The sequence below is a fragment of the Thalia democratica genome, chromosome 5 (assembly GCF_965202585.1).
Source record: "Thalia democratica chromosome 5, ktThaDemo2.hap1.1, whole genome shotgun sequence".
Taxonomy (NCBI): Eukaryota; Metazoa; Chordata; class Thaliacea; order Salpida; family Salpidae; genus Thalia; species Thalia democratica.
The window spans coordinates 57,603,406-57,621,734 of NC_139169.1; the positions used below are offsets into that span (position 1 = coordinate 57,603,406).

An 18,329-nucleotide genomic window follows, 5' to 3' on the forward strand; every position below is an offset into this window, starting at 1 on the left:
ATTAAAAAATAGAGGATTTGTAAAAGGTGCAGGTTTGGACATTTGCACGTCATATATAAAGTTTATAAGAACAGAGTAGTAAAATAATAGTAATGGAAATGTATAAAGTTTTAATGTACAGTAAGTTGATTATTATACAATATATTAAAAATACAGTCTCTAGTTATTATTTTTGAAAGTTTTTTTTTTTATCTTTAATCTTTTTTAGAACTTAAATATAAGCAATATTATTTTATTTTTTTGGTTCTGTTTATATTTTTATTTTAAAGTTTGAAAAGTTTTGTTAACAAGCTAGCTAAAACATTTGGTTCAAAAGCTTAAAGGTAATGTTTTTTGGAATTTCTTACACGTTTAATTCTTTAGCTACTATTTTTCAGACTATAAGTTTAAAAATAACTTTGAATCTTTTATTTCAAAGGCTAAGTATTCTTTTGGTTCTCTCCTTAAGTTGAAGAGTTTGGGCTAGTAAGATTAGAACTCAGAATATTTTTGTAATAAAAATAACAACTTAAGTTGACTTAGCCATTTTTTGAAAAGATTAAATATATCTTTATAACTGTTACTTATGTAATATTTTGTTCTTTAAATTTTTATCATAAGCGAATTTTTATTAGGGTTTATAATTAGATTGTCTTGTTGAAATATAAAGTTTTTTTAGCTTTGTTTGTTTTACTCCATACCGCTGTGAATAAATTGTTTTATTAATTAGAATACAGTAAAAATTTTATAAAACAGTGTAATTATAGTAAAAATCGAATAAAAAACAACACAAATTATATATTTTTTTATTAATAAACAAATTATTTTTGAATATCAAAATGATAAATGTGAGTGCAAATTAAAGAAAGAAATACATCATCTTATTTTATGAAATAATCTTCAGTATCATCAGCAACGTTTTTTTCGATGAAGTTATCTTGAATGTTGTGATTTGATTACAATTCATTAAATCTCAGCATTCGCATATTTGACCTTGTGATCATCATTTTCTACGTCATCATTTTCATCCTCAACGTTATCATTTTCATCCTCAATTTCATCATTTTCATCTCCAACTTCTTCATTTTCATCTTCAACATTCTCATCTGTCACATCATCATATTCATAGTCTACGTCACTATTTTCATCAGTCACGTCATCATTCTCATCTGTCACACCATCATATTCGTAGTCTACGTCATTATTTTCATCAGCCACGTCATCATTTTCATCTTCAACTTCTTCATTTTCATTGTCTACGTCGATATTTTTATCATCAAGTTCATCATTTTCATCTCCAACTTCATCATTTTCATAGTTTACGTTCTGATTGTCATCGGTCAAGTCGTCATTCTTATTTTCAACGCCGTCACTACCAAAATTTTCATTAGATACCATCACCGCTGCCACGGTATCGGTTTTATCTACAACATCAGTTTTCAGATATCTGTCAGTTTCATCCCGCCATTTTATCGTGTCAGCTTCAGCTTTCCAGTGTGATTGGTCAGCATCAGAGGAATGAGCCACAAGCGAAGCAGCTGTTGTCAATTAAGTAAATTTCAAAAAAAAAATTATTTTTTTTTTTCAAATGGTGTATACCGCAACAACGCTGAGAAAAAGCATTATAAAGTTGTATAACATGCACTTTAAACTACACCTAATATTCTTAAATTAGTTTATTTAAAAGATTAATCGGTCGTATAAAATTTGAAGTTTTATTCTAAATAAATATTAATGTTTTTTGTTTAAGTTTTTAAACGAGCAAAGTTTGAAAATAATAATTATTATAAACAGTTTTTTAGGATGCTTTTTTGAGTCCTTTACACTTTAGCAACAAACTTTGCTATAATTCGTAACGAATAAAGTATAATGTAGTAATTATATAAGTAACTAGATAGTTTCATTTGAGTAAAACTAAATATAAAACTTATATTTTATATGTAAACAAATTTACACTTAAGAATTTATGTACTAATAAAGCAAACTATTTACTTTAGATGTATTATTTTGTATTTAACAACTACGAAGTCTTTTAAAGTTATACTGAATAAAATTTAATATTAATCTTATGTAAATGGTATGGTATAAATTTATTATTTTTGTTTTATATGTAGGGTATGTGAAGGCAAGTTAAAGATTATTTTTATGGTTTAAAAAAAAACAACATATTTGAAACCATGTTAAAACTATTGTAACTTATTTAAAATTATAAAATGAAATATTTTAAAGAACAATGTGCGTTTAATTAAAATCATGTATTTCTTTAGTTTAGCTGTTGCATTGTCAACAAATAAACTTTTTTTTAAACCAAATATGTAGTAATAGCTTGTTTAATTATTTCAAAACATTGTTAAAACAAAAACTACGAAACTTATAAAGATTAAGTTCAAATACTAAGTTTTAGTTTTCAGATATAGTTATTATAAGCTCTAAAACTTTTTAAATACTTATAGTAAAAATTTTTTTATTGGTAGTTAATAAAAGTTTAAACCTATTTTAGAGTTAGTTATTTTAAGCTTTGCGTTTTAGATTAAAACTTATATATCAGTAATAAAATCTATGGTACAAAATTTGTATTAAACTTGATACAAATTTATTTGTACCCTGATACAAATTTAGGTTAAAAGTTAAATTTGATAGTAAAACAGTACTTGAACTTCTAATATTATTACCACATTTATACTACTAAGTCATTTTAAACAATCATGTTATTCTATTTAATATTTATTAGCTGTTTAAATATCTTTTTAACTATTAAAACTAATTTTGATGCTCTTTTTCTACATAACATAAACTTAAAAAAATAATATTGCAACTAAATAAAAAATAACTAACATAAAACACCAAGAGCAGTTGATAGAAAAACGCAAAAGACGAATGAGAACAACAAATTCATGATTTTCAGTTGCTTCAAGAGTAAAATGTAAGCGTTACTAAAAAATAAATATTTTAATTTGTCATCTTCATGATGCGTAGGTTAAAAAAATCCTCGCCTACTGAACAAAGTATAAGTTTTTTTCTAGTTGTTATTATGTAAGTTTTAACTTTTGTGTTTAATATACTTTCAATTTGTCAAAAAAAAATTATTTTTTAAACCTTTCAAACTGCTTTTTATGTTAAAATTGTTCACTTTAAGTTGCTTTCTGTTATGTTCAACTTGTGTAAACGTGGCAAGTTATATAAATCAACTAAAGTTAACTTTCTAAAAAAATATCCTTATACCAAATTTTATAATGATAAACTTATATATTATTAAAGTTTAGGCTAAAAAAACTGTGTAATCAAATACTCTTCAAATATTATTTGCAGAACATGCGTTACTAAGCACATTTATTATTTAGTTTTGAGGATAAATTACAGTAATTCCCAGGCTATACTTTAGCACTATTTTCAAACGATGACTTAATAAAAAAGAAATAAATTTTCTAGCTAAATTACTAAATAAAACAAGCTCAAGTAGACTATTGTTCATTTACTTTCATTACTTCAACGATAAGCTATAATATTACTACTAGTTTATTTTAGCCCAGGTTGACTTTAAAATTATTACAGCACTTTATGTTTTCACAATTCAACGTTTTAACAAGCTACTTAGAACAAACAAGGCAGCTAGATCTTTTTCGTAAACGTTTTAATTGCAAAAAATATCTCAGACATTTGTCCAAGTGTTCTTATTTATTTTTTTTTATATTATCGGTAGCACCTACTTCTTAAGAAAACGGCTTTAAGCCGCTATAGCCTGCTCATTATTTCAATCAGTTAACGTTTTTCTAAAGTTTATAGATTTAGCATTAAAAGTTATTTTACAAAGCTACTTGGTTTATTTTTGATAAGTTAAAATAAGTTTTAACAATAAAATATTTTTTTACTGTAAACTAAAAAAATGTCATGTATAAAATTAATTTTCAGTTCTATTTAAGTAATCACCTCAGTTCGTTACTATTGTTTTAACTGATTTTTTTTTATAAATTAAATTTTCAAGACAAACAGTTTTACTGTCATGAACAGTTTGTATATCTCGGCTAAAGTATAAACAAAAACGATAAGTAAAAAGTTTTAAACATTTCCACTGGATATATAAAAGTAGCAAAGTCGGAATATTGAATTTTATGTAAAAAAAATGAGTATAACTTTAGCTAATTAAAGTTTATTGAAGCTGAATATTGTATCTGTTGCAAGTGAAAATTTTATATTGATTGTAAATCTTTATAAAATTAAATGATTAAAAATGAAAACGTAAAAAATTTGATCATTGTTATTACCCTAACAATTGTGGTCAATACTTTTATTCAAAATTAAGTTGGCAATAAACAACAAGGTAGTCATATGCTAAGTATAAACCTGCAGTAAACATTGTTGTTTTACATTTTAACTTTCACATACAACACAATTTACTTATTAAATATATAAAATATCTGTATGAAATATTTAAATTAAACAGCCGACTCCTACTTTACCAATTAATTATTTTATTAATAATAAAATACTATATATATTTAATTCAGGTCATTATGATTTTATGTATGTCGCTGCAAATTGATTATCGGTCAGTACATTGTAAGCCTAGTAATAATTATGTTTTTTGTGTTTTGTTTTTTCCTTAAAGTTTAATCTTTTCATTTTTTCACTTTTTGATTTTTACATTTGAACTAAATCTGCTTCCTAATTCTATATAACTTTGATTCAATCATTACTAACATTTAATATATAATATACATGTTACACCGAGTTTCTGTGACTTTTATTGCCTTCAGCGTCGTTAAGTTTTATTTAATTTTATTGATTTACTAACTAATGGTTAATGTTTTATTTTATTTTTGTTCTAAATAGATTACATAAAAACAAAATTAACGTTCTTGCAATACAAATTGAATAGTTTAGGTGGCCTCATTTACATTGTGACGTAATTATTAGTTGTAACAAATGTATTTTTTCGTTAGTTTACGACAGTAAATTTTGATTTAGTTATCTTTCCTATTAACGTAAGTTGTTTGTTTATATTATGTTTTGTTGTGTAATTTAGCTTACTTATTTATTTTAGACTTAATAATTACAAATATCATATAGTTTTATAACAGTCGGATTTAATATTAAGTATTTCACCTATTAATAACTATTATCTGTAGAATATATCTTATTTTAATGAAAACATATATACACCTACTTTATTCTATGCTTCTATTCTCTCATTACAGTAATTATTTTTTTACAGAACCCAGTTGAAGTGTGTTGATTCGTTGACACACAGAAACATATGTTGGTAAAATTTGACATAAGAAATAGGAATGCAAGTGTATTTTAAAAAGCAAATCATAGGAAAAAATATAATAGTCTTACTTATTATCTTATTCATACTCAAATTTGAAAAAGAACCAAGCCTAAAAAACCAAAAGGCGAACTAAAAACGATGTTCGACTATTGATTAAAAAAAGATTCGGAAATTTTTAGATTTCTATACAGTACTAACAGAAACTTTGAAAATAGCGACTACAACTTAGTAATGAAAAACAATCATTATTTTTGGAAAACAAAATATATACTCTGTTGCATTTCTTCACTAAATAAAATTTGTTTAAACTAAATTTTTTTTTGGTTATTTTAACTCGTGTTTTTATTAAAACTATGACTGTGTTCAAAACTTTAGTTTTAAGCTTCAATTTTATTCTAGTTTTAAAAGAATTAATTTACTGCATTGTAATATTAAATCTAGTGTGATTTCTTAAAACTTTTATGCAATTAATTATATTTGATATCTTAAAGTTTATATTTTCTTTTATGTAACTTTGTCGTATAATAAAAACTTCAGCTTTTATTTCATAGACGTCTAAATTTAAAAAATATTTTAACTTAACAAATTACTTTTTTCTATAATTTTCGGTTTTATACACTTTCAACATTCTAAAGATTTTATGTTATATATTAATTCATATAGATTTTTAACTGTTTTTATTAACTTAGAAAATTAATGCTTTTGAATTTATTTTATCATCAAATTGTTTAAGTTTTTCTCTATGAACACAAAACAAATTCCTTTTTTGCAAATAAGTTAATAAGCAAAACTAGCATAAATGTATGCAGTCTTAGCTAAAGTAATGATAAAACTATTATTGTTTATGATTTCGTATTTAAAAACAAAAAAGGTTCAAAATTATTTTATAAAAAAGGTTATAATAAGGATGAAATTGTGATTCATTTCACAATAATAAAACAAATCAAACTATTTTTGAGTTTGCAAAACTATTCTTAGAATTTCTAAAACTTCTATATAGACCACAATAGTAATCAATGGAATGTTGATTAAGGGATGTACGTCAGTCCTGGACATGACGTTAAACTGTTCTGGTGTATGACTTGATAACCGAAACGTTTTTTCGTACACCAAGTCCTTGTACTAAAATTTTGAGCGCTTTTTGTCGTTTAATAAACAATATTACTTTAAAGTTTCAACCAGAAATTAGCGATATTTCCCATTTTAGATAACCCTGAGTTAATATGATGTAATGGTAGTCCTTAAATATTTTAAGCTTACTTAAATAGCAGCTAGCATCAAAAATTACAAAGGTTGTTTAAAATGTTTTTAACTACCTTTATATCAATTATCTTCAAAAAACAGCAACAAAAGTCTTAACTATTATTTCTACGTACGTAATTTTAAGATTACAAACGTTGAAAAATAAAAGCTAAAAATTGCCCTGATACAGATGCGCATTGCATCGTATATACCAATTAGCTGTAAATTAATAAAGGTTACGAAGATATTTTATTGTTAAATTGGATTTTTTTATTCCCAAGCTTATTACCGTAAATTAATAAAAATTTTCGTTAACAAGGTATCAATAAGTTCAGCATAAGTATTGCACGTTTTAAATAGATACCGATCTACTTTTGGATAACAATTCCTAATACCGGTTTTCTACCAGACCCTATTTCAAACTAATATACGGATAGTGGTTACGGTTCATCACTTACGTCGACCACACTTGCGAGAAATAATTATTATCTATCTATTTCAAAGCTGATTTGTTATAAATGAAGTTATGTTAATTCTTACGTTTTTGAAACTTCTACTTTTCTTACCTTTACTAGTAAAATCTGACACATGGCCATTTAATTTCAAGAAACTACAGCAATTATAAACGCTAGATATACGCCATATACGAATTCTGGCAATTATTTTGCCGTTCAACTTGTAATTCTCAGTTAGCTAAAAAATAAGTTTTAACCTATTTAAAATACCCTTGTTAGCAAACTTCTAAAACTTTTTATGATAATAAAATATTTAACAGGTTATTAGCATTTTGTAACTTTACCAGCTTAATAGAAAAAAAACTTTGATATTAGTAAATATTTTCTTTGTACAAACAGATATTTAAGTTATTCAAACTAAAGTAATCTACTTATTTCTATGAATACATTTAAAAATTTTTGTAAAAATTTAAAGTTTATAGAGTTAAGTACAAAAAAGTATTTAAGTACTGCCTTAAATACAAAGATTAAGTATGATAATAAGTAAAGTACTTTTAATATTATTGAAGGTTCTTATACACTTTCAAGTTTTTAATCATAAACTAAAACCAGCTTGAAATATTTGAATATCGAATTTGAAAATAATATATATAGTGTATTTCGAAACTAGAGAGATAAAAGAGTTTACCTAATTTATTATTTACTAAATAAAGTTCGACTAGTAAACCAAAACTCATTAAAACGATAAAAAATAAGTTTCCATATAAATTCAAAGTAAAAAAATACTAACGCAATAAAACTTTAAAAATATTAAAAATCTATAAAATCAATTAATCTATATTTTCAAAGTTTAAAAACTAAAGATGGGTGTACTAAATAGACTAAATTATGTAAGTACTAAAACTTGACGAGTATTTAAAAAAGGTTATTACCTAGATAATATGTATTCATCTTTAAAAGTTATATTCTTAAATACTTTAAGAAATATAAATAACAAATATCAAACTTAGATGTAAATATAATTTGCTTTAAAGTTTAAACAACATTACAAAATACCAGCAAGTTGAAACGACACTACAACATACCAGCAAGTTGAGATTTCATTACAACACAACAGCAAGTTGAAATGACCCCTCAAAGCTTGGTGCTCCTGATGACGGTTCCCCTGATGCCGCTTCTCTCGCCCTGGTACTTCTTCACTTCCGTCACCACCGGCCTCACTGCCCCCTTCCTTCTGATCTCGGCCCTCCTGAACTTCTCCTTGTGCTTCACCCTCGGGTTGCGCTTCAGCTTTGCCTTCTTCCTCGACGCCTGAGACTTCTTGTACCCCCTGTTCTTCTCCATCTGATATAAAAAATTGTTGTTTTATAGTTGAAAAATATTGTTACATTCCAAACATTTTGTGGTAAATAAGTTAAATATTTTTTATTGCAACTTGAAGTACTTACAGTTTTAAAATAAAAAATAAAAACTAAATTAACCTGCCGAGTCACTTCACGTTTTTCTTCTTCTTCTGATTCGCTTCTGAAAGTAAAATTAACTTAAAACATTGTATAAATAATCCAGATAATATCAGTAAATTTTATTTTTTATAAACTTTTTTAAATAAAAGTTTTACTTAGTTTATTACTAATTTTTTTTTGTGTATTATTTTTTAAAACTCCAAAGTTCAATTGTCTCGAAACTTAAAAAATATTTCATTATACTCAAAAAAAAGGTTCTTTATTCAAGTGTCTTTATAAAAAACAAAAGTGTCTAAATAATTTCAAACATAAATAATTACGCTTTTAAAACTGGATCAAAATCTATACAATCATTCTAGTTTTTAGACTAAATTTTTCAATTATCTACTTCAAACTTAACTAACTCTTCTTCATTGCTGGAAGATTCTTCTTCAGAGCTTTCCTGCATCATTCTCATTTTCTTCCTTGCGACTTCAACTTCAGCCTTCTTCTTGGACACTTTAGGGAAAAGTCCCTTTTCTCTCATATCCTCCCGCCATTTGCTGATTCTCCCCTCTCTGAACTGCTGGTAATCGTCCTGGTGGTTTGACTGATATTCCTCCTGTGAAAATGAATACAAAATCTTTGTATTTTTACTAAATAGAAGTGTGAACACTTATTGAACTACTTTTTTGATAACTTTGTAGCATATGACTATAAATACGAACAGTATATGAGTCGTGAATTTGAAAACAACTTAGTTTATTTGCAATCTTTATGAAAAAAACTTACTATTTCCTTCAGCATGGTTTTCAAATTAACTGGTTTTTGTATTTTATCTGCACCCCTAAAAAATTAATTTGTTGTTATATTGAACACAAAGGTCTGCTTCAAAATAAGCTAAATAATTTACTTAATACATTAATTATATGCTGAGCCACTTTAAAACGCATGAAATTTTAATATTTACTTGAATAAAACTTCTGATGAAAGTGTATAAATATAAAAACTAAAACATTAAAAATAACAAAAGTAAAGCATATTACTTGTAAAAAATTTTTACAGAATGTTTTGAATTTAAATTGGTAGACACAATTCCTAAATTAAACTTATTAATATACAAAAAATTTTAATGTTAAAAATTGTTTTTCTCGTAATAGATAATCATTTTTCAAACAAAAATTATACTTAAACTAACTGCAGCCAGTAATCTTTCTGTTCGTCACTCAGCATGAATTCAAACAACGGTTTCAAACCGGACATTGTTTCGTCTTCTTTTTTCAAACGCTGTAAAATAGAAAAGTATTAAACTGAACACAGTATGCTAATATTGAGTTTATAAAAAGAATCTCCAAACCGTGGCAGACAACTCCGTATGTGTTGCGAATTACACAAAAATTAAATTCTTTACTCTTGTACTGAACACAATGCCTTAATATTGATTTTTTTAGCATATTATTAAGCCGAGGGCGACAATTAAAGATATTGATTATTACTCTTTAAACATTCAATATTTCCAAAAGAGGGTAATAACGCCGCATCACAGTTAGGAAAGCAAATCTAATAGTCTTAAAAAGGCATCAATAAAACTTTGCTTAAAAAACAATAACAACCTGCATGGCTTTCAAGAGTCCCTGTTCGATTTCGTTGTTGGGGTCTTCGTGGGTGGTCTGCTTGACGAGAAGGTAGAGTTTCATGTAATCGCAGTTGTTGCCCAGCGTCAAGTACCTCTTAACTGTCCACTTGGAGGTCTTCGTCTTGAACCTTTTCAAAAAGACGAGTTGAAGCACTTGTTCCATAAACCTGAACTCTTCTATTCTTTTCTGTTGGTTGAAACTTGTTCAACTTAAGTTTATTTTTAAGCAAAACAATGTGTTTATCAAAAACATAATAGACTTGTTTTTTATTACCTTTATTTTACGTTAATATTTATTTAAATTATCAGATTGTACTAAAAGAAAAAGCAAGGCGAGTCAAAAATTTTAAAGATTACTTCTTTTTGTTCTGAGATCAATTTAGAAATGCATACTCCAAATAAGTTTTTATTATCTTTAACTTTAATTCATTTTTTAACTTCAACCTTGAGCATTTGTTCCAGGGGAAGAACGAGCGGGTATTTTTTAGCAACTTCCTCTTTCAGCTCTTCCTCAGTCATGTCCGAATAATCTTTCCTTATATAATCTTTATCACCAACAGAAATTTCCCCGCCTACGTCGCCTTCAGCTTTACGCTTTCTATTCAGTTTCGGCTGAAAGTGAAAGTTTGAGTTATTCAAATTAAATCGTAACTTTAGTGTTTAAGCTTTCGTTTATTTTTCTTACTCTTTGTAGCAAATAATTTTAAACAATTGAAATAAATTTGTAACCAACTTGCATCAAGTCGAAGTCATTCATCAGTTCTTCTTGAACTTTTCTCGCTTCGGCAGCTTCGTTTTCCAACGCTTCATCCCTTTCATGTCCTTTAAATATGTTATTCATTATGCATTAATAATTCATTTCTTTAAAATAAACCTACAATACTATTCGTTAGTAATCTGTTCGATTACATTTATATATTAAAATATAAATATATTGTAAATTTTTTCAGCGTTTTGTTTTGTAGTTTAAAGTTTTCAATATGCCTATACTCATAATCATTGCAGTTTGAAAAAATATATATATATACTAATTTATGTTATGTTTTTATTGAATAGGCGATTATTACTTTCTTTTTTCTTAGCTTTAGGAGATAAAGCAAGAAAAAATGTGACATATTTTAAAATAAACTTCAATGAGTTTTATTTGTTTTTTTAAAACCTTATAACCTTGCAAAAATTTCAGTAACAATGTATGCTTTAAAATAAAAAATAAAAATACATACAACAAATGGATAACCTTCTAAATGGTCATAAGTATCAGCATCGTAGTAAGCTTTCTTATTTGTTCCCCAAGCTTTGCTACTAGCAACACCTGTAGTAATAATAGTTAATTACTTAAAAGTTAGTTACTTTATTACTTTATGTTTTAATCAACGTAATTAAAATCATACAAGTTAAAAAGTCGTAATAAAGTTCCAAACTACGCTACTTAACCTTAAGATTGTGATTTACTTGAGTATAAAAAGATAGAAAAAAAACTACAGTTTGTTTTACACAATGTATTATTGTTTTTAATTTTTAATTAAACTTGTAGTTATTAAATACGAATTAATTAAATACTTGTAGAGATAAACAAATTTCATTATTAAATAACGTAAAATTAAATATTAGCTTTGTTAAAAGTTAGAAATAAATGCTCTTTATTTAATTTATTCTAAATTATTTATAACAACTTACCAGGCAAATCAAGATCATCTTCCATTTCTGAAGCTTCTTCATCTAAAAAAATTGGTTTAATTTAAAAATAACTTATTCAAATTTAAAGTAGCTATATTTTCAACAGTTGGACTATTTAGCAGTTTTTAGTTTACATTAAGCTTATGTCTTTAAAGGGCATAGGGGAGTCCAAAAAAATTCTTTTACAAAAAATAACATTGGCTTTAATATGAAAGCAAGTACAAACTACAAGCCAGTTTTTATAAATTCTAAGAATCTTATTCACATTTTGAGATACTGTAGTTTTAGTAAAAAGTTTCCGATACAAATGCATGGTTGCCACAGATCAAGCTGAGAAAAAATTCCTGACTTTTCCTGACTTTTTACCAAAAATTTCCTGACTTTTCTAAATCAAACTCTTTGTTTAAACTAATTCTAAAATACATAATCTAACCCTTGAAACTATATAAAGCTTTCAGTATAATTTTAATACAGGTTAAAACAACAGTTTTTTTTTGCTAAATTCAATCATCGAATATCCACTACATCACTTTAACCATATGTGTATGATTGATGTATTTGCAATAAAGAGCTCTATCAACAAAATACTTGTATTATTACTTTATAAACACAGCTTGTCTGAAAAAAGACACAATTTTATAGCATTTCCTAGCATAAATGTATTTAAATATAAGGAAGTTTTACAATCAAAACCTTAAATTAATAATGAACTTTTACAATTAAAACCTTAAAAGAATAAAAAGCTTAATCATACTCTGTTTTTTTTTTACTATATGTACTAAAAATTATTTAAACGTTTCTTTGTTAGCACTTCAACATTTTTATCTAATGAAGATATGGTTTCCTTCATCTGGTTTGCATCCTGCTTCATTTTCTTGGCAGTAAAAACTATTTGCCTCACTTATTTTAATCGTTCTCATCTGCTGCCCCTACATTTGTCGAAGAGAATTTTTTCTCTTAATCTAGCCACAATTTGTCTTAATCATTTCATTTCTTTTTGCACTCATTTATTTTTACCTCCAATTTTTGCCTCAATTATTTACTTAAACAAAAAGCACTTTGATTTCAAAATCACGCTAGATAAACGTTTTTGTATATTTCACAGTTTCACTGTGGAAGTGTCCTTGCTATAAATCACCAATACTAAAAGGCTTACGAAAACAGCTTGTTGAAGTAGGGTAATTGTTCAATATGTTAATAGAAAAATTTTGCAGTTTTATAAAGGATATTTTATTAATTTTTACCAGATGAAGCGATTGGAAATTAAATAATTTTGGAAATTTTTAGAAAAATTTTGCAATTTTAGTCTGACTTAAAAGGATAACAAATTTATTTTTTACAATTTGAAGGCTTTGGAAAATAAGGAATTTTGTAAATTTAAACTGACAAAATCTGACTTTTTTTTAATTTTATCAATTTTCCTGACTTTTGTAATTTTTTTTAATTTTTCCTGACTTTTCCTGACCATGTGGCAACCCTGCAAATGTATGGACCGTAACTTTTTTAAGATCAATTTTCAAAATTTTAATAACATTATAGATAAGCAAAATTGTTATGTGCAGTTATACTATTTATATTATACTAGAAAAGATCGCAATTTTTTGCTACTGAAACGTGGTAGTAAACTAAATATTTAAATTGCACATCTTTATTGAAATCAATTATATAAATTTCAAACAGTTTAAGAAAATAATTTGGTAAGATATAACTTATCACAAATATTTAAGCAAGATTTTTAAAGTTGATAAAATGTATAAAACTATTAGTGTAGGCTAGTAAGGATTTTGTTAAAGGCTATTCTTTTACTACTAATTTTTGTTAGTTGCAAAACTACTTTTTTCTAACATTTAAAACATTTTTAATTATGCGGTTTATAGTCTGATTTGAAGTTTTTAGTGTATAAAACATAAAAACAGAACATTTGTTATATTTTCATTAGCTAAAGCATAACTTTTTTATATATTTTTTATCTGAACAGGTGAATAGAAAAAAATTGTCACTTAAAGCTATAATACTTAACTTTAATGCATAATTTATGTAGAGTATATTCAAAAACTTTCTTGCCTATGAATTAGTTTTATTAAGCAAATAAAATTTTATTTGCCTGTAAGCAATTTTCGCTATATATTCTTATCAGTAATAGTATTTTTAATCAAATTTATACCTTCATCATAATCTTCTTCTTCATCTTCATCGCTACTACTTGGGGCTACATTGTAAATTTCATCCTGTTTGTGAAATTATTACAAGTAATATTGTATGCAATTTTACAAGTCCTTTAAATCATTAATACTATAAAACACTTAAAGTGAGTACATAAAAACAGAAAGTGAGAAAAGAAAAACCGAATACTCTTTTTTGAGAACATGAATAAGAAGAATTATTATTTTTAACTATTTGTAACAAACATTAAGTATAAAAATTTAAAACTATCAATAAGTAAATATTCTATAATAAGTATAAAAAATGTATAACATTTTGCATAAAACACCAAACAATAAAGTTTTATAAATTTTGTATTAACATATGAAGAATTCCATAAAAACTAAAAAATGTACCAGTTTAAATAACAAACAAATCAGTTCTATACAAAAACAAGATAATAACTTAATTAAAATGCTTTTAGTAAAATATAAACAATACATAATTTTTTTAATAAAATATACATAAATACAGGTAAAAAAAAATCTTCCTAATTATAACAAACTAAAAAACTTTAAATCAATAAAATTACAGTTGAACATAAGTTGAATACAAGTTACAACAAAAAACTAGTTATTTTAAGTGGAAATATAAAAAAAACATTTTTTCAACATAAAAATTTTAAACAAACTTCTTCAGAACTTTCGCTGTCACTTGCACTTCCAAGCAGTGCCTTGTCTTGATTGTTGTGAAACTTATCAACTTCATCATACATGTAGTCTTCATCATTCTGTTACAATATTTGTTAGAGTTATATACCTTACTAAAACAATAACAAACAGAAAGTATATAAATAAAAAATGTATATTACATATATAAAAAATCAAGTTAAAATGACTTTTAATTAGGTTTACTAGGCTGAAACAAGCTTTTGTATAATTTATTTATATATTCATGAAATTATGGAAATTCATTTAGCTATTTTAATTATAATATAACTAGATTTTGACATATATAACATAATATAAATCACTGTTTTTTAGAATAATAAACATATAATACAGTGCTTATTCACTTATCCAGACACGTTGGGCAAGATTTTTCTGTAAACATGTCGTCCTGATAAGAACAATTAGCAATTTTTTTCATATAATTCTATAACTGCTACATATAATACAATGTATCATAAAAGTGTTATGGTAAAAACAAATACATAGTAATTGTGAGTAATATATAATAAAATGAAAAATAATAAAAGTTACATTTTAGGTTAATTTATTTTTTCTAAGGTAGAAAAACATTAGGCTTACTAACCCTCTGCAACGATATACGTTTTTTGAGGGTCAAGCAAGTAAAATTCATCATTTGTAATTCCACTTGCCCTTAGTATTAATTAAAAAAAAATGTTTAATTTTTGTTTTAGAGAAAATATAAATTTAATTTATCTTCAAAAACAAAAAATAATGTAAACCTATCTCTCTAAAAGAAAAAAAAAACTTTCAAACAAAGAAAAAAACAGAAATAAAGAAAAACTTTGACTAAGTTTGAAGTCAATTTAACGGAAACATATCAATACTAAGAAACTAGTTTTTATTGTAAGTTTTGCTAAAATAAGAAAGAATAGACGTATGTTTAATAAATTTTTCACGTTTTTCAGCTGAAAACTTACGGAATTTATAAAATTACTTAATTTTCTTATACAGCATGAAAGCTTAAATATTTGTATCATAAAAAAATGTTAGTGTTTAATACTGAAAATTTTTTGAATTTTCTTCTGAACTAAACTGTCCGGATAAGTGAGCGTCTGGATAAGTGAATAAGTACTATACTAAAATTGTTAAAAAGTTTCACAAAACCACTTATATTTTTTACATAGTTTAAATATTAAACATGCCTTTTTTAATTAATACACGATGGTTTCTTCATTTGTACTATCAATTACAAAGTACATCATTAATCATTTGCATAAAAACAATTTTTTACTTATAGTTGCTTGTTTTATCTCTCATTAAAAAGTTTTAACACCTCTAATTATTAGCTACAAGAATGTCATAAAGTTAATTATTTTTTATATTAACTTGTAAGAGCAATAATAGATTGAACAAAGAATTGCCTCAAGTGCGTTTGCAAATTTTTTTAAAACAGAAAACATTCATAACACAGTTTAAAAAATAAGACTGAAACAATGTAAATAAGAAAATAGTATAAGAGTATTATAAAAATTTAATTACCTAAGTTTTGCAAAAAAGGAAGAATTGAATTATTAAGTGGAAACCATGCATTAGATGAAACTTATTACTTCTTTTTTTTTTTTTTAATTTTAATAACGATTTTTTTTGAATATTTCTAAAAATAAGGCTTATAGGAGTTCATACATTTTAAATAAGTATTAAACAGAGATAAACTTAAAGATTTTATTCCAAAAACAATTATAATAATTTTAAAAAATAATAGACAAATTAAAAAAAAATACATAATTGAATACATGTTTTAATGACAAACTTTTACTAATTTGCTTAGGCTTCTATCTAAGTATACCATTAATAACTAACCGGATCTACAAAATCATCATTTAGATCTGCATCTATATCTTTTGGTTTAGAGAAGTTCCTGTTTAGTAAATACATTAAATATTTTTTTAAACTTAATTTTTTAAAAGAAAAACAATTAAAACATCATATTCCCATTAACTATACTAAACATTTAAGTATAGCTTTTTTAGGTAAACAAATTGATTAAATTAAAAGTTTTATCAACTAGATTGAATAACATCAAATGGTAAAATATAAAACAATAAAGTTATTTTAAGAATTTAAAACCAATTGGAAAATGCTGAAGAAGAATAAATAGGCTTATTTGGTATGTACAAACAAAAACAGCCTTTAAAACTTTAAATACAGTTAGCTCTGCCAACTTATACTTTACTTTGGCCATAGGAAAATCAAAAAAAAATACCAAAAATTAACATTAGCTCTTATTTAAAAACTTAAATTATTTACTACAACAAGGTTTTTATACACATATTAGTTTTAATTAAGGGTTTAGGGGTGTTAAACACTTTTTTTTAAATTTGATCTTATTTTATAAAGTTTTTACTAAGCTACAACATGCTTTTTACAGATGATAAAAATTCAAAACAACTTTTGAGATATAGCCCGGTCAAAGTTGCAGGCAGCTATTGGATCCTTATGGGAGGCGCAAACTAAAACAGCAAACAACTAGAAATCACTAAAAATCTATCTTCTCCTACGTTTTTTAAGATAACTACCTCAAAATTTCAGAAAGTGTTCCTTGATATATTTAGAAAATTATGTCAGAATAAATTTATTTAAAGAAAAAAATTAAAATTCTATAACAAAAAGACAAAAAAAAAATGATTTTTTTGTATTTTTATTTTATTTTAACTTTTTACTTTTTTTAAACTCTTTCCAACAGAGTTTTCTAAATATATCAAGGAACACTTCCTAAAAATTTGAGGTATTTATCTCAAAAAAACATAGGAGATGACAGATTTTTAGTGAAATAGTCTATTTTTGCCGTTTTAGTTTGCGCCTCTCATAAGGATCCTATTTCTGCCTCCAAATTCGACCGGCTACACCTCAAATGTTATTTTGAATTTTTATAATCAGTAAAAAGCATCTTGTAGCTTAGTTAAAACTATATAAAATAAAATCAAATTTCAAAAAAGAGTTTTGAAAAACATAATAATAGACTGAGACAACTTTGGATTAATTGCATAAAACACGATGGACAAAAAGTTTGAATTAAATGTTTCTTTTAGAGTTTTAAACTTGGTCCTTCTTTTAGAAATATGATGAATTTTATAATTTTTTACCCTTATATGTCTCTTTAAAACTAACTTGAATTTGAAATTCAATAAAACTTAACTGCTAGCTTTTTCAAAAATCTTAAAAGTAAGATCATCTTATAAAAAAGTACCTTACTCCCCATATAGATATTAATAATGCATAAGTGTCATATTTCCAATAAATTTTACTTAATTTTAAGATATACAACCAAGAGTAAAAAAAATTATGAATCTTATTGTATTTTAAAACTAAATACTAACAATTTTACATAAAAATAAAATACACTTACTTTCTTTTTCTAGGCATGTTGTTTTTCAGTAGTATAACCAGAGTACTTTGTATATTTCTTTATAAATCTTTAAATTTCTAACTGTGTTACAAAAATCAGCTTATCAATTAGTTAATAAGTAACTTTTATTAATTAACTTATAAAAAAAAACTCTATAAAATTTGTAAACCAATTTAATAACTAAATGTATTTATAAAACGTGATTATCATAAAATAATATTTAACTTTAAACTATTGCAATTCCTTATTATAACTTGGCATAAATCCTGAATGGGTTCAAAAGAATGAAGTTTTAGTGAGTAAAAACTTTATTTAAAATTATCATAACTAGTTGTAATCAGGGTTCCTTTAAAATAAGGAAAGTTTTCAGAGGCTCTCTGAATGCTTTT

The 18,329-nt window shown here is 25.0% G+C and overlaps 1 protein-coding gene across 1 annotated transcript; it reads right to left on the bottom strand.

Moving 5' to 3' along the window:
• Positions 1-7,816: 7,816 nt before the first annotated feature.
• LOC145836044 (uncharacterized) lies at positions 7,817-18,019 on the bottom strand. The gene is made up of 14 exons (XM_082943834.1): positions 17,941-18,019; positions 16,395-16,452; positions 14,534-14,632; positions 13,865-13,928; positions 11,701-11,742; positions 11,261-11,335; positions 10,757-10,845; positions 10,468-10,635; positions 10,001-10,210; positions 9,586-9,674; positions 9,180-9,234; positions 8,813-9,009; positions 8,427-8,469; positions 7,817-8,289 (listed from the first exon to the last, which is right to left on the bottom strand). Exons 1-14 carry the CDS (start codon positions 17,955-17,957, stop codon positions 8,080-8,082), a joined length of 1,416 nt encoding a protein of 471 aa, XP_082799960.1. The 5' UTR covers positions 17,958-18,019; the 3' UTR covers positions 7,817-8,079.
• Between the last annotated feature and the right edge of the window lie 310 nt (positions 18,020-18,329).